The sequence below is a fragment of the Cyanistes caeruleus genome, chromosome 5, assembly GCF_971803275.1.
Source record: "Cyanistes caeruleus chromosome 5, bCyaCae1.hap1.1, whole genome shotgun sequence".
Classification (NCBI taxonomy): Eukaryota; Metazoa; Chordata; class Aves; order Passeriformes; family Paridae; genus Cyanistes; species Cyanistes caeruleus.
In genome coordinates, this window is record NC_141705.1 from 78,686,993 (window position 1) to 78,708,259 (window position 21,267).

Below are 21,267 nucleotides of genomic sequence, written 5' to 3' on the forward strand. Positions count from 1 at the left end.
TGGGAAAAGCATTTCCCCTCAGAGGATTACCTCTTGGCTTTGATTTCTTTTGCTGCTTGGATTTGAGTATGTGTCACTCATCTCCCATGACACTGCTCCAGCACTTTGCTACTGAGCCTTTGCTGGGTTTCAAACATCCCCTGTTGAGGCTGTTCAACTTTTTATGAATTCTTATATAAAATTAAACGAGGGATCAGGGTAAGAACAAGTGGCTGATGTGGAGCTGGGAGTATAGGATGCTGTTCTGAGAAGTGGAAGATGCTGATGCTGTTGCCTTTTTTTAAAAAAATTATTTTAAGCAGGCAGCCAGTAAATCTGAACTGTTGTTGGTAAATGTGTGAACCATCAAACTGAAGTCATTAACATTTTGTATGAGAAAGTGACAGTAAATGCCTCATATGGAGTGGAACACTACTATTGCAAAATACTGGAGAAATCACCCTTCATCTCAAGCAGTTAAAACATTGATCTAGGAGGTACAAACACAGTGAAACTCCCTTCAGGGAAAGGCAGGGGGGAAGAATTAGACCTTGGTTTCCCAGTCCTGATCCTGACCCTGTTCTGTTGTTTCCTCTGTTATAATTGCAAATGCCTCCAGAATAGTTTTGTTTGAACAGACCTTCAGTGAATTGAGCATGATTTCGCAAATGACTGTTCTCTGTGTGCACGTGAGGAGCTGGGTGTAAGTGCTTGGGCAGAAAAAGATCCGCCCTGCTCTCCTGAGCAGCTGAGATATTTCTGCTAGGAGGATGGGAATGCTCTCAGGGCAGTTGGATCATGAGTGATGAGAAGGAATCATTATAACAGGAATCTCCTAAAAATCTCAGCAGGGCTTTTAGTCCTTGGTGCAGAACTGCACAGGTTTTGTTGTCGTCAAAACCGAAACCGATACAACAATCAGACTCACAGATGAGTGTTTTTCTGAGCTTACCTATGGTGAATCTTTCACTTTTAGGTGACAGCATGATAATGTTAATTTTTATCATCTGTGAAACTTGATTAATCAAGTGTGTGCAGTGGGCTATAGCCTGAAATGAATAGTAGATTCTTGAAAATGCTGCATCATTTCTTATCTGGTGAAGGGGAGGCATTTCTGCAGTCTTCGCCTCTATAAACCCTCTTCCTCAGAATGAAAATCAGATATGATAGGGTGGTGTTTCTGGTCAGGGGCAGAGCTGAATGCTCACTCCTCCTCACTACTGATGAGGAGACTGCAGCTGGTCAAAGTGAGCACTGATTCTGTAAGGGAAACCTTTAGAATAAATTCTAACTAAAATGCATTCCTAGAAATGGCCCCCTGATCTCTTTGCCCCTTACGGTAAATGATTCTGCTTCTAGATTGATATTTGTGTTCTATTCAATTTGAGTTGATGCAGCTTTTCCACCATGCTAGACCACCACTTTTCCCACAGAGCAGCTCTTGCTGGTGCGTGGGTGAAGCGTTGTGTCACTGTTCCGTGCTAATCTGAAGAATGAGAGGGAATCCTCTGTGGTCTCTTACAAGCAGTGCTTTCAAGTAGGTCTGTGTGGGCTGTGTTTGTTTGAGAGAGATGAATGTGCTCTCAATGGTAGAATGACTTTAGGAAAGGGGTTTCCCTTAAGCCTGGGGTGTGGGTTAAACCTTGAGATACATATACACAGATACACTTTTGCCTCCAAACCACTTAGTTCTCATTTGATTCAGAGAGCCTGTATTTGAGACTGGGATGTCCTAACCTGGCAGTACAGAGACGGACACGTTCCCTAAATATGGTGAGTGACATCTGCATTCGCTGGAAATTTGCACTGGTGGGTCTCTTCCTAACCTCAGAGTGAAGTCGTGTGCCTCTTTTCCCTTCTCATCTATCAAAAAGACCTCAAATCCAAAACCTGATCTTTTAAAGGTGTGTTTTTTTGGTTTTTTTTTTTTTGTTTTTCCCTAAGTGGCTTTTAAAATTCTTCCTACTGTTTATATAGAACTTTATATAGGAATGTTTTTATATTCACTTTTCCTGAATAAAATTGGACAATGAAGAGTACAGCAATAGTAAAGGATATATTACCATATATATTGCTGACTATATTAAACTCTTATTTTGGGGTAAATTTAGTGATATAAAGATGCAGTGCACCTATGCTGGGTTTGACCAAAATCCCTCTTTTTGGATAAGGTTTCTGCTGAGAACTTTGGCAGTTCCATCTGTTCTGTGGAGTTTGGGATGTTCCCTGACCTACTGACTCTGCCTGGAGCAGGCACAGAATTCCCTTAGGTAGTTCTGTCACTAGGAATTGATTAAAAATTATTATCTACAACCCACATAGCATTTGAGAATGGGCTAGGTGTGATATTTTGCTTGCCTTGTGGCTGTAAATTGGCATTAAAATTGCACCTCAGAAGTTTTGATGCATCCTAACCTTGAGAAAGGAATACTTGGAGCTGCAGTATCACAACCTCCTTTTTCCAGGGATGGTGGTGTTTGCTGCCAGAGGGCACATTCCTGTTTGTGCTGGGGCAGTTGTAGGAGCTCTGGACTGTTCTACCTCCCTCCCAAAGTGAAGCAAAAGTTCTCATCTTCCCTTGACTTGATTCTGGATCCTCAGGACATCGTGTTATGCTGCTGGCAGAGTCCAGATTTCTGGCAGCAGCAGTACCACATATCCAGAAGTGTGAGAGTACAGGAATGTGTGGAAAGCCACATATGCTTCTGAATTGTTTAGGACTGGTGTTCCTGCCAGCCAAGCAATGCCAGTGATTTCTTGCAACTGGCTGGTTGGATTGTTCCCACCTTTCTGTGGGCTCTTCTTTCGCCTTCATTTTTTTTTGTCCTGGGATTTTAAAGCTTGTTTGTAGGGCATGCATCTTACAAAGAACAGAGCTGCATTCCTCTTCTAAATCAACCCTTCTTGTCTTCTTGCTGTTAAACTTCCCTTCTTTTCAAGGGCTGCCTGTGCCTTTTTTTACAGCCACGTGGCTCCTGTACTTGGAGCTATCTCCTTTCTGTTACTTTTTTATATTCTACCTGCAGAGATTTGATTCCAAAGTCATGGATTTGATGCATCCTAACTTTTATCTCTTGGTTTGGATTGTATGAGAGAGTTTTGTCCTTTCTTGTCACGACATCACAGTTTCACTGCAGTGACATCTCTATTAAAAATTGTTCTGCAAAAACCTCACATTTTGGGTGCTATCAGTGACTGTCATAGTTAATAATCTTGCTTTTATCCTGCAGCATTTTTCCCTTTCACTTCTGTATTTTATCTTTTGGAAAGCTTCCTATCCGTGCTTTGGCATTATTATTGAATAATAATAAAGTACCTTTTTTTTACTGCATAATTTACAGTTGACATTTAACAAATAACTAAATACTTCCTTCCCATCTCTCCCACCTCCAAATAGTTTGTTGAGAAAATTAAATTTGGACTCAGATAATGAGCAAATAGCATTGAAAAGATATTAACTGTTAAGGGCTTTATTTTATCAACACATTTTATTGTTTTTTAAAAATTAATTAATATTCTGTTAACAATTTACTTCCACAGAAATTGTGTACAGTAAGTGTGTTCAAAGTATCATGGACTTTGCACACAGACTTCTGTACACTAATTGACTTTAGCTGAACTGAACATTTGCCATGAAGAAAATATTTCTTCTAAATGTATTAAAAATGAGGAGTCTCATTTTTAACAGCAGTACTGAGGGTGTTTTGAGGTAGGCTGTGTGTGACTTTGATAGCTTGGTGAGATGATATTTGCAACTTCCTCTGGTCACTTCTTATGTGACTCTTTTGCATGTTGGAAGTGTGGTCATGATATTTTTGGCACTGAGCTCGTGTTTTGTGGCCTTTGAAACGAGTCCGTGTGCTTTAAACTTGCTTGTGCAGATGCCTGTGTGGAGTGGCTGATATGGGAAGCCCAAAAGTAAAATGTGTGTCACCCCAGGCTGAGCACAACTGTGGTGGCTTCTTGGTTACATTTGTGCAACTGATTGCTGCTTGAAGAAGGGATTTATACTCATGTGCGAATCATCTTTTGACTTTTAGAATTTGTCGAGTTCTTCGGTCCAAAGATGTTTGGAAATTTGCTGGTTGGCAAAAGGAGAAACATGCCTGTAAATTGGTTTTGTCTCCCTTTCAATTCAAGAAACAAGTCTTGTATTGATTTAGAATAAGGTCCTGTAGTTTAAAGCAGTGCTTTGCACTCACCACTGACGTGAATTTGTGTGTGTCAAGAGGAGCATTTTCACACACCCAGTATGGGGGACCGTAGCCCACATTGTTTATCAAGTTGTGGATATCGCAGTTCCATGGGGAGGGCATTTGGGAATTAAATTCTTCGAGGGGATTATTGCTCAAAATCTACTGTTACCTTAATCATGGGGAATTGTACTTAATATTGAGATCAGCTTAAGGTATTCAGCATTAAATCTTCCCTGCATCACACAGGGCAGGTACCAGTTGCATTTTGTCCAAATGAAATTAGGCAAGACAGGACAGAGGAAACTATCTACTCTTTATTTTTGGCTAAAATCAAGCTTCAGATTTAAAATTTTGCTTGGAAACTGTCATATACTGAAGTTTCAGCACTTTATCAGGAAATAACGGGGAGAGAAGACAGCTGACAGATCTTGCTGTGTTTGTGGCTTTTTCTAGGCAGCATTTGTGTGTATGAAGCTGCATTTTCAGCAAAGGGCAGGCAGTGTCGTGGCTAGTTCAGGTGCTACTCTGAGAACCTGGGAGTATCTTGGTAGGGGGAGATGGCTTTTTGAAGGCTTTATTCCTGTTTTAGATTAGTTTCAGTGAGTGTTGCTTAGGCTCTCTTTCACCAAATGCTCTTTTATTTCTCTGGTTTTTCTTCCATTTTGATCACATTTACTGTAATAATGCATTTCTCCCTCCCACTCCTCCTACACGACAGCTACACAAGAATAATGTGTAACCTGCTGGCTTGTTTATCAACAGCATTGGTGATGGTGTTTGTTCCACTTTGTTTTGGAGCTGTTTTGCAATATGGCTAATGCTTAAATGAGGCGAGTTTACTCAGCCTGGCTGTGACAGGCCCTGCAGCTTGCACAACAGAAAAATGTGTGTTACTGGAAAGGTAATTTATGAGTGGGTTTATTCCTTATGTGAATTTTGTTAGCATGTACTTTAATTTATTTGGTATATTGTTCCTTTTCTGTTCTCTCTGCTGGGACAGTGTCTGGTGATGGTGGTGGTCTGTAAAACTGAACCATTGAGTTGACCTAGGCAGGAAAACCAAACCAAACATCTCCTTTCCCTTTTTCTGCATTATTAGTCCGTCTCATTTCTGGCATTCATTCAACATTGCATTCCCACAAAGTATTGCTTTGGTACAAATGAAATACAAGTGAATTACTGAGCAAGTTTGGATAAAATGAGCAAGGATTTGCTAACATCAGATGCTCTAAAGCTAGTACTAGACTTGGGGAAAGAAAAAGAGAATGGGGCAAGGGCAGTGCAGGATTTAACATTTTCAATAGGAATGTTTGTGAAAAGCATTTTGGAAAATATTTTGAAACACCAGTGTGATGAGTGCCTCTCTGGCTGTAATCAATTTCAGAGTTAAGATTTCATTAGAATTAGTGAGTCTCATTGTCTTTCTTGAACAATGTGTTTCTTTTCCTCTCCAAATAAGTTTTTTCTATGTGGGAAACTTGTTTTTAATGCAAATTAATACTCCAGCCAAAAAAGTGCCTTTTTGACCAATTCTGGGTGTATCTAGGAAGTACTTAGGGCTTGGAGCTGGTGGGTGAGCACCAAGGAAATTCTGCACACTTTTTAACAAACATTTCCAATTATTGCAAAACCCCATAAATCTGTGAGCAGAACTGATTCTGTTTTACTTCAGGGTGTTCCTGTTCTTAAAAGCCCTGACAGAAAGCAGAAAATTTATGTAATTCTGAGCAATCCTTTACATGGCCATTACAACCCTCTCTTTTACAGAGCCTTAATTCTTTGAAGTAGCTGAATTTTATCCATCTTGGCTTCAGTCTGCCAGATCTAATAAAAACCTACAGCATTACACTGCATATTATGGTTGTAAAAACTTCTGGTTGTTCTAATAACAAACACTTGCAGGGGTTACAGCGACTTTTTGTTCAGGTTCTCAAGTGGAGATTTGGATTTTAGCTGCAAAATCTGCATATGACTAAGAGTCAGGAGACCTGCACAAGGTCCCCCACCGCAGCAGCGTGAGCAGCAGGGCTTCTGGAGAAAAGCAGTGTGAGCAGCAGGGCTTCTGGAGAAAAGCAGTGTGAGCAGCAGGGCTTCTGGAGAAATGCATGTTTATGCTGCCTGGGTGTGCAGCTGGGCCATGCAGGGATATAGGACTTTATCAGCTTTTAGCACCTTTTTTTGTTTCCCTGGCTCAGCAGAGCAGGGACACAGAAAACCCAAAGTGCCCTCACTGCAGCCCCAGAGACCTCCTCAGCTGGGCCCCCAAATCTGGCTCACACTGCACAACCAGGAGAGAACACATCTAATAACTAAATCAATATATTTTTGTTCATTCACCACTGCTTTTTTCCTTTCCAGTTTTTCAGAATGTTGCTTGCTTCTTACATGACTCTTACCAACATCAGGGTGTCATATTTTCGGTAACATTTAACCTGCATCCCTTCAATGTGGGCTGCAGTACTGTGCCCAGCTTGGTAAATACATCTGAAACTGGTGAAATGTCAAAGCTCATTGGCACAAATTACAGCTGGAGTAGCAGTCTGAATTCTGTGATGTTCTGGGTCAGCTTTGGGATTTTTTCATTCTGATTTCTTTTAGTCATTTTGCTTTATTGTTTCGTTGTTGTTGTTTCAGTGGCAGTAAGAGAGTGTTTGTTCCAGGTCAGTGTTTTTCAAATTTGATATTTTTAAGTTAGTCACATGCAGGCCAAGTTCAGACACTCCAAAATAAGGCTTAATCCTCATTAGTCCCCAGTGTCTGCTGCTCCAATTGAAATCAATCAAATGCAGCTTTCCATACTTCAGTGTGATTGTGTTATGATTAAACAGACACTCATAAAACTCGAGACAAGCTGGAATCAAGTTTCACATGAAACTGAATTGACTTTTTTTTTTCTTAATAGGATCCTTGTAATTAGTGATTACCAGATGCATTTAGAACGTGTGAAATGCCTGCAGGAATTGGAATTAAGAAGGGGGAGGGATGCCAAACACCTCAGATCTTCTGCTGGCAACCTTTCATTTAAATTTCTGCCCTGTACATAGAGCGTGAAAGCAGTATGGTTTCTATAAAATGTTCAGCTGTGGTTTCACATTAAGTTGATGCTACCAATAAAGAGAGTGAGTTGTAATTGAAAACTTACTTGCTTATAAATAGCAGATTTAGCTCTGGATGGTTCCCCACTTCATTTCAGTGGTCACCTTGCTGTCCTTAAGATAGGTCTTATGAAACCTGTCAATTTGCAGTTCTAGTAAATGCCATAATGATACTGTTTGATCAAAAGAGAAGAACAAGGCTTCTGGGCTCCTTTTCTGGGAAACTAGAGGTGTCTTAGGAAACATACTCAGGGCTGTCACCAGCCTGCAGCACAGGAGCAGAATGATTCCTCTGGATGAGGTGATGTTGGCTCACTCCTTGTACAATCCCTTCTCCCACTTGAGATGGTGAGGTGGTGCTTGTTTTTTTTCATGTTTGGAGTTTCAATTCAAAGCCTCCAGTTTCAAGGGATTGTCTTAATGTGGACTGCTTTCTGTTACCCTGTAGCAGCCCTTTTCTCTGGGAGTTTGGTTTGGGATCTTTTATTTGTCTCCCTTTGGAAATGCAACTTGCCTGACAAGAGGGAATCTTGTTAGGAGCTTGTGGAGTGCTTGAACAACACACTCATGCTCGATAACTTACGTGTGGCTCCTTTTCTCTCAAAGTGATTTAGATCAGAGACATTACTCAAATTCTCTTAATTTTGGAGCAGTAGTTTTACTGGGCACTTCCATGAAGCATAGGAATTTTTTGGACAATGTGAGGACACGCTTGAATTCTAGAGTATGAAAAATAACTGATTCTTTTAGGATGATTAATAAAAGCTCTTTTTGCAGCTCTTCCAATGTTCCTGTGACTGCTGGCAGCTTTGCTCCTTGGGTAGATTTTTGTCACCACAGCCAGAGATTGTTGTTGCTCCTGCCCTTGCAGAACTGTCCCTGACACAGTGGTGAACTTAATAGAGGATGGTGCTGGGAAGGGGGAAGTAAATTCCTGGCTTGCTTGTCAACCATTTGTAGTTTATGAAGAATAAAATGGAAATACATGACACTGTTATCTGTTCATTGTAATTGGATACTTAACTTTTTCTTCGTAAATTGTTAATATTTTTACTTCCCCTTAAAAACTCCTTTTTTTTTTTTTTCTTCCCTGCTCCTAATAGATTCACTGTGAGGAGCTCAAAATGAAGAAGAAAGATGAAGAGGGTTGCATGGAACTGTGTCCCCATCAGTGTGTTGAGATGGAAAGGTACTGTGTTAATGTTACATGGAAAAACTCCTTTGTTAAATTTTTTGGGCAGCTGCAGTTTCACAAGGTAGTATTAGTTCTACTGATAGTACTGAGAGTATTAAATACAGTGCAGTGAGTGTCCTCTGCCTTTCACTGAGGTTGCCTGGCAGCCACAACAGGCAAGGAGCTGGCCTGACTTAAAGAGCTAGTTGTCCCCTGTCAGCTACTGCATGTTACATTTCCTGGCTGCATTTCCAAATGGTTTTCATCTGTCTGTCCTGCTTGTGCGGTTAGTAGATGACTGCAAATACTTCAGCTCTGCGTGGGCAACACAGACTCAAATGAATCATGGGCTTGTTTTCCTCCAAAGGTTCAGCCCAGTTGTGAGCCCAGCTCAGCAGGGCTTTGATGAAGCATCCTCATCCTGGCCCAGGCTGAAGTAGGAGGCAGAATGGGCTGCTTGTGGTGATGCCTGATTTGAAAAGAGAGTTGTTTTGTCAAGTACCAGTTAAAAATGTCAGCTCTGTGCAATTGCAGTGCATCAGAATTACAGCTTTCCAGAGGAACAAGCACATGTAAGACCTGAACAGACTTGTGGGGCTTCAGCTGAATCTGCAGGGCAAGCAGCCAGTCCAGAAGGGGCTGTGGGGTGGATACCATCCCAAAAAGGCATGTCCTGAGGCCAGGAAAGTGCCCTGAAAGGGGCACAAGCTTTTCTAAGCATTGATCTCCACAGAAAAAGAGCGAGCACTTGAAAATACCGAGATTTTCCTCCCTTCATGTCTTTTTTCAGATCTTTCAGCACATTCCTGCCACCTCCCCACAGCTTTCTGCACGTATGCCTCAGTGGGGCATTCATCTGCTCAGGCAGCACATGCTGCTTGGTGGCTCTGCTTGGCCAAACTTTCCAGCTGATGTATTTTGATGGCAAGAATCAATTCCCTTTCCACTGGTGATCCCTTTGCAGCCACGTGAGGCCTTGGGGGTGAGTCTGGGTGACAGTGCCCCATTGCTGCCTCTGCAACTCACGGCTCATTCAAAGCCTGAGAAAGTCAGTGGAAATAATTTAATTTGCTTTCCTGAGGTTTGAATGCAGATAAAATGCTATCCATTAGGAAGACAATCAATGTCTTGGTAGTATAAATAAGTAGAAGATGCAAGTGAAAGGGGCACGATGCTCTCTTCCTGATGTATGAGCTGTATAGGGGGCAGGAGTGAGGCAGCAGCATGGACACTTCCCAAGGGATGGGAATACCCAGGCATAGAGGGAACAGCACCGTGTGATAAGTAACATCACTGAATGCAAACCAACAGCAATGGTCTCCTTGCATGTTGCAAATCTCCTGAGGGGAGTAGTCAAACACTGAGAGACACTGAGTGCCTGTATATCAGTAGCTGTCCTTCTCCTCACTGAGCAGGGATGGATTATAGGAGCAGCTTCACTTAATCACTGCCCCCTCCTCTTTTTTTTTTTTTTGGCTTTTTTTTCAGAGAAAACCAGATGTGTTTCCATTAAGAACATGCCCCCCTCTAGTTGTCATTTGTGTAATTCTTAAAATTAAACAAAAGTATTAAGGAATAATTGTTTCTGCTCACATTAACAGCACACAGCTTCTCCAGATGTGGCATTTGACAGCCCAACAGCTGCTGGCTGTTAAATGTGCCTTAAAAGGCCCATTCCTTTGTCGTAAAGGGAACAGAAGTGTAGGGACGTTTATGGGGTGAGAGGCAGATGTTTTGGCTACATCAGATTTGAGGGAAAGTTTTAAGTGGTTTCTCTGCTATGGTCACAGTTCATGATTTAACCCCTATCATACACCTTATGGAGCTCTCTTCTTGGCACTGGGGTGAGGTTATTCCTAATGCCACACTGACCTGTGGGATATCTCACTGTGAAGACCATGCATTTCTGCCAGGTAGATCTCAGCTGATGCTTGGCTGGCTTTCCAGCTATGCTCTTGAAATACTGGATAACTTTTGGAAGGTGAAACTCAGGTTAGAATATTAAGCTAGGAGCAATTTGAAATAATTTGTTGCCTTCACTCCCCCCCCCATCTCTCTTTGTAAGTATCTACTCATAATCATCAAAGGCAGGTGTTCTTCTTGTGTTTGTCCCAGCACAATATGCTTTATGCCCAATAAACTGTTTTTTATGGTGGTACATGTGAGGTGGAACATGCAATGACTGGAGCTCAGTTTCAAGAGTTCTGGCTCAAATTCCCGAGCCTAAACTTCTAGTGGGGTGTTGAGTACTGGAATGGCACCATTGGTCCTTAGGGAGTTGCACCACATTTTAACTATTCTCTATCAGCTCAGAGTCTGCTAAATTTCTAAGAGCTTACAGGGCTGCAAATTGTTTTTTCTGTAACAAAAGTATTTTTGTCTTCTTGGCAAAATTTTATTCTTCCTATTTCTTATTGGACTGGAAATTCTTTGCTATTCTTTAGTCTTAACTGGAGAAAATTTTAATATAAAAATCCCAATGTATTTGCATAAAAAAAAATCTAAGAGTTCTACAAAAGTGAATTAAGAGAGAAAAAATTCTGTAAAATCACTTGAAACATGAGAGAATAGGCTCATTCTACAGATAAATGGTCATTTTAAAGAATTATATCTCTATTCCTATTTTAAGCCTATTTCTAGTACAAGTTAGATCTAGTACAAGTTAAATATTCTGTAATTCAATTTGATTCTCCCCCTTATTCTACAGGCTTTTTTCTGACATGAAGTATATTATCATAAATAGGGGAAATATTAGCTGAAACAATTTGTCTTGAAATTTGCCACATTTGTAATTTATCTGACAGGTTCATTCCCCATAATCCAAATGCAGAAATTTCTTTCTTTCCATGAATTTACCCCCTAGGCTTAGTCAAGCAAGAATCCTACATCCCAAATGCCCACCCAAGGGGATGAAGCACGTTTTACCATTAAACTCTGGAATTCATTTCCCATCAAAATATGACTCCATGGTGTTGGCGTCTGGCTGTAAATCCTGGCTTAAAGCCTTTTTTCCCAATTGTTTATGGTTTGTATTTGTGCTTTCACCACCACAAGAGAATGACCTCAGCACACCAGCCTTGAAATTAATATTTTAACTAGAATTATATGGCTTTGGTATTAATATTGTGCAATAAATGCACTGGAAGGCATTGCAGGTACGTCCATTGTTGCCATGGAACTGCAATGAGTAAGAAATAATGCCAGTTTCCAGTGGAAAACAGGAAAAGCCAAGAGATTGAAAACTGGAACTCTTATGAGGCTTCTACCTTCTTATTTGAGAAACTTTTGTTTCTCAGCCTTCAGTCTATGCTGCTCAAGCCCAAAGCATGGGGCTGATCCTGTTCTGGCTCTCAGCTTAAAAATGGAATTGCTGTAAAAAGTATGCAACCATTTATAAACAAACAATCATTATCACTTAGAGCATTATACTATTTTAAATAATACAAATAATTATAAATAGATAGGCCAGTGGAGCCTAGAAACTGAAGTGGTGCAAAGATGTACCATGGGGAAAGAAGTGAAAACCATTTTAAAGGCAGCCAGTTGAACACGTGAGAGAAATGAAAACACCTTTAATGGAGTGCACAGTGAAGTTCTGTATGGATATGGTAACTTGAAAACCAGAGGGAACACACCTAGATTTTTATTCTTAGAGGACATGGCTTTTTTGATATGACATGGAAATTGTGAGGAAGGTTGGGCTTTCTTCTTTCCCTGCAAGCTGCTAAAACTTGTGTTGAGAGGCCAACTTCATTACATCTGTACCTTCTGCTTCCATGTAATATAGCTTAATTTTTCAAAAAAAGGAGGAAATTTTGCAGCTAACTCAAAGGTTGCAAAGAAGAGTTAACATTCTAACCTTTTGTTATCTCCTGCAGTAATCACAGCTTGCTATGTGCAGTTTTTGTATCTTTGTATACTTTAGAAAACTTTAGCACGTAGAAGGGATATACTTTGTCTTGTATGACCACAGAAAAATGCTTTTAGTATTTTGTGAAAAGTTTCAATGCAGGTGCAGAGGTGTACCTGTGAACTCCAGAAAACCAAAAGCAGTTTTGGAGATTAATCTGAATCTGAATACTTTATGCCCTCTAGAACTCTCTGGGTGAAGCTCTGGTAGTCAGCTTGTCTTGGTCTGGGGTAGCTCCTAATCACGGGTGCCTTGATCTATTCAAGCACTCAGAAAGTCCAGATTCTAAATTAGATCTACACAGCAGATATAATTAATGTTCTAGCTCACCATAAATGTATCCTTTTGATTGTCAAAGGGGCTTATAATAAAATGCAGATATATAGTATCTCAGTCTAAAAATGAAGTAGCTTTCTGACTTTCATGATAATCGTCAAACATATGGATATTACAGAGCAGAAATTGGTTTGCAGAGATCTGAGCCTTCTGTAGCTCTCTTTCTTTTACCCAGGCACAGCTGGGTCCTGCTCTTGCCCAGGTAAGTCCAAAAAGAAGAATGCAGAGAGAGGCAAGGGGAGGAGCAGCCAGAGGTGAATATAATTTACAGCTACATCATCAAGCTGTGGGGAGCAGGGCAGAGGAATGAACACATCCTGCTGAAAAAAGATATTAAAAGCTAACCCCCCATGTTTATGGGGTATTTCTCAGCTTGGTTCATGCTCTGACCTCAGGAGGTTGTGGTCACATATCTCCACTTGCTGTGGCTGAACCAGCAGCAGAGCTGAGCGCAGCCCGCCTAAGCATTTGCTGCTGCACTCCTGCCAGATTGCTGCTCATCTTTTACTGTCCCCGGGGATCCACTTAGGCAGTGCTCCTTTATTCTGAGGTTTTTTTTTTCTTAGGCTAAGCTGCTTTATTTGGTTTAAAAGAGTCTAAGTAGCATGGGATACTTCGCCCGAGCTGAGGGGAGTAGGTTGTGCTGGCAGCTGGGGGTGGTAAATAGCAGCAGTGAGTGGCTGCTTCCGTGCTGTGGCTTCTCAGTTCTTCTGAGCAGCCTCAGAAGCAGCCAGGGCTCTGCACAGGGTATGTGCACCTCTGTTACACAAACGTGTCTCAGACAGCATCAGGAACTGGAGTCCAAATGGGCTGAAGGTGCTGTTTTTCAGCGAAGTGCACTTGAGAGTGCAGAGTGCTTGCTCTGGCTGCTGCCTGAGGTCTGGGGACCTCAGCACAGAATTGCTTAGAAAAAGTGCCACTTGCCCTGGCTTATCCAGGATTCTGCAACATTTAGGCAGACAGAGAAGGGCTGTATTTCTTCCACGAGGTTTGTTGCTTCCCTCCTGCAGTTTTCTCCTTGAGCTGCTGCTGGGGCTCACCTGCCACCCACGCACAGCTGAGGCTTTGGAAGCTGCCACCAGCCCTCAGAGCAGCTGCAGCCTCCTGCACCACCATGGAGTTCATGAAAATGTGCCTTGGGAAGGTCTTGCTTTTAATCCTCAAGGCTGTGAAAGTACAGTTTATCTAACTACCAGCAGCGAGTTAAAAAAAAAAAACAAAACAAAAAAACCCCAAAAAGCTCTAGAATTTTACTAGCCCTGATTTTGCTACTGTTGGCATTTTATTTCCTCCTGGAAATGATTTTGTATCCATGCTTAGTGAAAATATATTTCTGCTACAGTCTCCGTGTTTTAAATATGGAGCGTTAAATGAATCATTCTATGCTGTCAGCATGAAATTCACCACACTTATTTACTCTTAGGATTAAGATAGATGAGTTTATTTATTGGGTAATTTTATCAATTTCGCTTCAAGAGTTTCCTCAGAACCTGCGGTGCAATCCCTGAGGATTGCCTGTCTAAACTTCAGGAAGTAAAATTGATAAACTCCTACAGCTTTCAGTTTTTCTGGTGGTTCAAATAAAGGATTTTGTGTTTTCTGCCTGAATTAAGAAGTAGTCTTGCTGCAACAGGTTGGTGATATTTTTGAGCCTTGCAATTTGCTTTCTGGTCACGCGTTACTTATAGTTAGAATTGGTTCAAGCTGATTAGTCCGTGAAGTCTTAAGCTTGCAAAAGAGATCAATTTTTCATGATAACTTGGGTTGATCTACAAGATTTAGGGGCTTGAATTAATTATATCTCAGTTAATTATCTGGAAGCCACACTCCACCATTACACTGTATCAAGTGAATCAGCCCTAGTTGCAAGTTTGTTCTGAGAATTTGGAACAAGCCCTATGTGCACCGAAGTCCTGTATGTCCTTAGCAGAGAGACTGAAAGAAAATAATTTTCCCATTAAAAAAAAAAGTAGTTTTAAATGTTCTCAACAGACCAGTTTTTTATAAGATACATATGTTTTTAAAAGGAACTTTTAAGGGAAAAAAATTTGAAAATGCATGTCAGGTGTCTCCTACAAAGTGTTAGAGAAAACAAAATGTGCCATCAAAAGGCTTGGTGAACTGAGCACCTAGTTTTGCAGTTCTAAACCTGTTCACCTATTCTGATTGCATTTTTGCTGAAGTTGAATTTAAAACTCCTGAAACTGTGAGTGGGTGAGGTTGAGGGCACATGGATGGTCTTCAGATTTGGATTTTGTAGGTGAAGAGTGGTATAATTCATAAAGGCTTCTTGTTGTAAGTATTTTAAATTGATTTCTGCCACAAAGCACTTAGAGACTGTGTGTCACTGCCCTGCTGCTCTCTGCTTTTGTTGTTTGGAAGGAAGGGAGCTAGAGTGGTGCAGGACCAGCTGTGCATTCTCACATTCAGAAGAAAGCCTAAACTTCTGGTATAAAATTTAACATTGCTTTTTCTCTCTATCAGGTGTGAAAGTAAAGAGCTGGATGTTGAAATAAGAAACCTAATAGGGAAGAGCAACACTTCTGAGTCGTGTGAGGACCCCAAAATTCTTGCCCAAAAGAGGCTGTGCCCTCAGAGGACTGCATGTTCCCTTAAGGTAATCACAGTGTGCTTTTGCAATGTTTATCTTCCAGGAAAGAACATTCAAGGGGTGTTCTCTGCGGGACTTGACTATGCATGAAACTTCAGGATTTCTGAAATGATGCAATGAACTTGCTACACTTTTTTTTTCCCCCCCTGATGTAGCTACTTCCTGGTATGAGGGAGAGTGACTGAGAAGGTATATGTTACAGTGCTTTAAAAGGTCAGCTAAACCCACTGATTATTATCCTAAGTGTCGAGTGTATCCAGATGTGCTTTTTGGATAACACAGGTCCTTGGAACTGTGTAACCCCCAAAACGCCGTCATTTTTGATGCATTTGGAAGTTCTGATTTAACTGGGAACGAGCAGAGGTGTGGGACACAAAGACCTATGGAAGTGGCAGAAAGGCTTTTAGATGAATAGGAGGAGAGGAGAAGGAAAATGATGACGATTCAAACCCACGCTTCTGTGGTATTGCAAACAGAAAATCGCAAGCCACCTGCTAAGGCGGCTGTCTTTGCCTGCAGTCAAGCAGTGGTTAACAAGCCTGACAGAAACTTGTTCTGGGTTTACCTCTCAGTTTCACTCCTCTCCCCTGAAATAGCGAGAATAGAAGGAATTTCCCCGTTTTCCACAAACTGGGAGCAGGAGGAGGGAGGGGTACGGAGGAGAGGAGTGATTAAACCGTGAGTGATTCACCTGCAAGGGATGACGCTCTTACCTGTGCCACTCCAGCACGGGATGGGGAAAGGCAAAGTCTGAAGGCTGCAGCCCGAGGCACGATGCAGGAAATTGGTGAGGAGGTAAAAGGGAGATGACTCTCTTCTACGAAATCCGAAATTACACACGGCTCCTTTCACATGCAAACCGCCATCTCCAGAATGACTCATGACCTCGGGGCATGAAGCTGAGCCCAGCCTAAGGAGACACCGCAGGGTCAGACAAGTGGGATTAGAAACGGTGAGAGAGAAGCCACAGGGAGAGATGGGGATTCCCGGAGGCAGGGATGAAATGGTGAAGCAGAAGTCAGGGCAGAACCAAGCCTTGAAATTACAAGCCACAAATGATCCGTGGAAACACCGGGTTCCACACTTTAGCCTGTCTCCAGCAGAAGGAGACATAGGAAAGGATTTGGGGGATATGAGGAATGGGAGGAGAAAAGAGAAGGGATGTGCTCACCTGGACCCTTTCTGAGGGGTGCTGCAGTGCTTCACACAGGAGATTGTGGCAGTATTTAATCTGTGGTGCTTTTATGCTCTTTGCATTTATAGCACTTCTTGCCTGCAAAGTGTGTGCATGTGTGGTTTTCAGAGCTTAAAAAGGGACACTTCATGATATTTCTGCACTAGATGCACGCTGTCTATTTTTTATTTATACTTTTAAGTCAAGCAGCTTTTCACTTGGCTGGTTATTGAGCTGGGCTTCAAGTGAGTGACAGCTTGGCAGTTCTGATGAGCTTCAGCAACCTCAGTGTAAGGTGCTAGGAATACCTGTCTTGGATTGTGTGTTTTGGGAAAGGAGGGCATATCTTTAATACCTGGTAGACTCTGTGAAGATTATGAAATAATAGTGAAAAAAAACCCCAACCCACTCCAGAAAACATCCATTTGTGAAATTATGCTGTTTTGGACTTAAAATGAGGGGGAAATTATATGTTTAAGAGTTAAGAAAAAGTTAATAATGAAACAAAAGTGTACCCTTCCCTCTTGTGTCAGTCATTCATCAGGAAGTTATTTGTCAGAGCCAGCAGGTCATTTTCATTCTGTAACTTTTATTCTGGAGTGAAGAGTACAAATTGCACTCTGCAGAATGGCATTTCCATCTGACCTTAAATCACTTTCAAGGCTGATCTGTAAATGTTTGTAAACAAATTCCCTTTTTTGCCGGGATTTTTTTTCCATAAAAACTTACGATATCAATATGGTTTTAAATGCAAATATTTGAGAGAGAGAAAATATAGGTCTGCAAAATAAACTTCTCAGCACATCCCTCAGTGTTTGATTCCTTCAGTTGTAGGTTGCTCTGATGTTGCATTCTCCACTCCAGGAAAGGGAATAGATTTGCATTTTTTTAGATTTACAAATTGTTATCCAATTATTTTCACATGAAACTTGGATTTTCATCAGCAGGCCTGAGTTTGCAAATGCTTAGGTACCTGGGAGGCCATTCCCTTATGGTTAGTGGATAAAGGAAATCCTGAAGCAGGAGCCTGTGCTCAAATATTTTGATTTACACTGAAACCACGTCTTGCTCTAATTTTATCTGGTTCTCACGTATTAAGACACAAACTTGCATCTGCACCTATTTTTCTGTCAGAGGGAGTATGTAACTGAGCAGCACAAAAGGCTGAGGCTGACACACTTACTGAAGGGAAAATCCCTTTCTAGTACACCTCTCTGGTGAGACACTGGGGCCAGGTTGAAGTAGGAAGAGGCAGATTTTTCTTCTGGTTCAAGAGCCAATTTTATTCTTCAGCTAAAATCTCTCTTTTTTTTTTCCATTTCACCACATGCCTCAGAATGGGAAAATTGATATTGTGGCAAAAACTGCTGGCAAAACAGCTTCAGCAATGAAGCCAAAAACAAAGCTCAGGTGAAACATAAGCAAAGTGAAGGCTCCCCAAAAGCCACCAAATTTTAACCCTAGTAATCTCAGAGTTAATCTAGCGTCTACAAGTCTGCAACTGAGCAATATATTAAAAAAAAAATTAAAAAAAAAAAATTCCCAACAAACCTCACAGCAGACACATAATCAGCTAGAAAAAAGAACCTAAGACTTTGTAATTTTTAACAATTTTTTTATCATGAAGGATAGTCTCACAGTTGTTTTCATTGAGCCTTTTAGTGGTTCTTGGTTTCGCTGCAGTTACTGAACAGACAGAATTTTCAGAAGTGAGAAATGGTTTTCATTATCTGAATTTGAGTGATATTTTGTAATACTGTGACACAAGTTGTTCCCAGAATTAAGATCCAGCACTCTGAAAATGAGAACTTTTATCTTCCTGTGGTGCTGAGGCTTGTGAGAGGATTCAGTGCTGACCACAGCTCCAAGGCTCTGATTTTTCTGCCACTGCAAGCTCCACAAAGATACCTAAAAGGCCTTTGTACTCAGGAAGCTCAGGTCATCCTAGAATACAAACTGAAATATTTCTCATTTTTTACAAAGGAAAACAAACCAACCAACAATTTCAAAGCTGCTACTAATAGAAATCACAGATTATCATGGAAATAAAATAGAATTTAATAAGAGGCTTCTAAGTTGTTGTAAGATGCGACTTGGGAGTTAACTTAGGGAGTGTGAGGGGCAGCAAATTCTCCTATTTACTTCCTGAGAAGCTTTTTCCATACCTGGCAGATTTTTAGGTTTGTGACTGCATTTACAGTCTGGTTGTCAACTGGGATTTTCCAAGCAATTTAAAACCGTGTGTTTTGTTCAATAGCTTCAAACCAAGTATAAGCGCTTTAAAATATTTGTGGAGCTTTTTGAATTCTGAAGCCTGATAGGTCTCCAGGTGTCCTTCCTTTATGGATTTCTGTGTATCTCAGGTTTCTGTAGTGCTGTTGTACAGCTAAGACTCTCTTGATAGCAGTAGACATAAACATAGTGTCTTTATCACTACGATATCAATGAAAATGAATGTTGTCATTTGTCTTTCTTTTTGGGGCTATTCACTGTTTTCACAAAGAATGATTGCAATGATTTTACTTCAGCCTCCCAGTTTTTCCTGGAAGAATACCACCATCTCTGAAGAGCTTTTTGTTCTCTACTCATTGGCATTTCTTCTATTCATACAAATTTCAGACATACTCTTCTCTCTCCAGTCTGTTTTTTACGTGGCAACCAATTATTCCTATACTGCTAAGCTGGATGAGACAGGCACTGAAAAGTACTTTAGTCTTAGCTCTATCTTGTCCAATTTCATGTAAAATCATTCACTTCAAGTAGTTAAATTATTGCAGTCATGGAGAAATCACCAGCAAAGGACTCTGTGTTCTAATGTCCAGGTAGCTTTCCAGGAAACTACTCAGCTCTCCAGGAAACTGTTGTGACCTAAATTACAGTATCAGCCAAGGTCTCAGCCTCATCCTCTCTTCAAAGTAATTTGAGCATTATTATCTTTTGAGTGGGAACTGTGATTCATGAGTGAGGCTCAGTTTGCTCTTCTGTCCCCACTGCGGGGACCGCTCAGTGCCTCCCTCACCACATCCCCCTGCTCTTGTGAGGAAACAGACACTGGGGCTGCTTTACCTTTGCAGGCCAGACCATAAAATGCAGCTGTTGAACCTGAGCTTTGACCAGAAGTGAATGTGCTGCTGGAGTGGGGATGAGACTGGTGAGAGTGGGAGCTGGGGAAGGGACAGTGTCTGGGCTTGAGAGGCATCACCCTCAAGAGCAGATGTGCAATGTGGAAGGTTTGAGATTGTATTTTTATTAATCAGATGGTCAGTGTGGGTACTTTGGACTCTTGCCATGAGTTCATAATCTTCAGTGTTGTACCTGATATGCTCAAAGACTAGTTTTGATGTAGGTACAGATGAAATTCTTCTAATTTTTGGGGAGTATGATGACTACCATGTAGAATCTGAAATATCTTCATAAAAATAACCTTTGTTTTTTAATTTTTCTCTTGATACACCACAAGTTTTCCAGCTTCTCCATAAACCAGGAGAAAAATGGAAAGAACCTCAGGGTAGCAGAACACATTCCATATGCAAATATTATAAAATAGTAGCTTTCTTCCAAATTGGGGTTTGTATCTTGCAGAAGAGGAGTTGCTTAGTTACACATTGTGAACCAGAGATCTGGAATGTGGCTGCAAAATTCCAGCATTTCGCAGGATTGCTTTACTTTGTCTAAATTCATTTTTGGAAATTGAAAGAGGGGTTTCTATTATTTTCTGTCAAATTTCACAGGCTAGCTTTCATTTCATTCCCTGAAAATGGAATATGCAACCTCTGCTGCCACTGCAAAAGCCTTAGACCCAGAGGTCTCTCCACAATAAGGAGCAGGATTTTTCTTTCATGCTTCCCTCTGAAATCCATTATTATTCAGAATTCCAAGACCGAAGATGTAAACACTTTGCACTTTTCTGTTTCATCCTGACTTTGTATAGAAAGTCTGTGGAAGTTTGTTAATCTTTTCTGTGAGTTTAATTTGGTAAAGTTAACATCTTCCTCCAAATGGGAAACTGAGGCACAGTTTTGGAGTGCTGGGTACCTTTGAGTACCCAAGTCTTGAGCAGCTTGAAGCTGGACCCGTGCTCAGGTAAGGCAAGTGGCAGAAGTGCAAATAAAATATCTGTCACTCTTCATCTTTGTGCAGCTTTTATTTGGGGAAAAAAATCAGTTTTCCAATTTTGGTTTTCCCCTAAACATCTTGGGATTTTTGTATGGGGGTTCTCTTCCCCGTAATTGTTAACAGACTTTGCTCTTGCTCCTTTAGAAACATGACTCACTCATTTTTCTGTTCTGATCGGTCACTCTTAGTGTCAATAATTGCTGTAATTACTCAAGTCCTTTTTTATAACTGGAAACAGGGATAGAAAAGCCTGTCCTCTTATTTACTGAAAAATCAAATACCCTTCCTTCCCTTATACATGCAACTTCCTCTCTGTGGAGGAACTGGCCAGGCAATTGTGATTTCCATGCACACAAAGCAGAGAGCTGCCTTGCCTGGCACATTAGTCATAGGCATTGTGCTTCATCCATTCTGGGAAGCCCCAGCCAGGAAGGAGGAAAAGGTTAAAATCAGAATTCTACCACTTCTTTCTGGACCTTGGCTGCTTCCACAGGCAGCGCTCCTGGATCTTGTGGGTCTGAAAACAATTCTCCTGCTCCTACATAAAATCTCTCTTTCTTTGCTCTTCTTCCTTCCAAGACCCACAGTGAAGGAAACGCTCCAGGCCAGCTTGGATGCACCTGGGCAGGTGGGAGTGACATGGAAGCTCCAGCAGAACCATTGGAAGTAAGTGACC

At 41.2% G+C, this 21,267-nt stretch overlaps 1 protein-coding gene across 8 annotated transcripts in view; it reads left to right on the forward strand.

Annotated features, from left to right (window-relative positions):
• The window catches only part of TNIP3 (TNFAIP3 interacting protein 3), a 55,416-nt gene that overhangs the window by 13,911 nt on the left and 20,238 nt on the right, over positions 1 to 21,267 (forward strand). For 6 of the 8 annotated variants that reach the window (XM_086888171.1, XM_086888168.1, XM_023926533.2 and 3 more), the window contains 3 exons: positions 8,374 to 8,459; positions 15,175 to 15,307; positions 21,171 to 21,257. In XM_086888171.1, coding sequence (XP_086744297.1) covers positions 8,395 to 8,459; positions 15,175 to 15,307; positions 21,171 to 21,257 — 285 coding nt within the window. In that variant the 5' untranslated portion in view covers positions 8,374 to 8,394. Of the gene's footprint in view, positions 1 to 1,543; positions 1,753 to 5,025; positions 5,077 to 8,373; positions 8,460 to 15,174; positions 15,308 to 21,170; positions 21,258 to 21,267 lie in introns of those variants that run through there. The other 2 variants (XM_086888173.1, XM_086888167.1) reach the window with 2 other exon arrangements.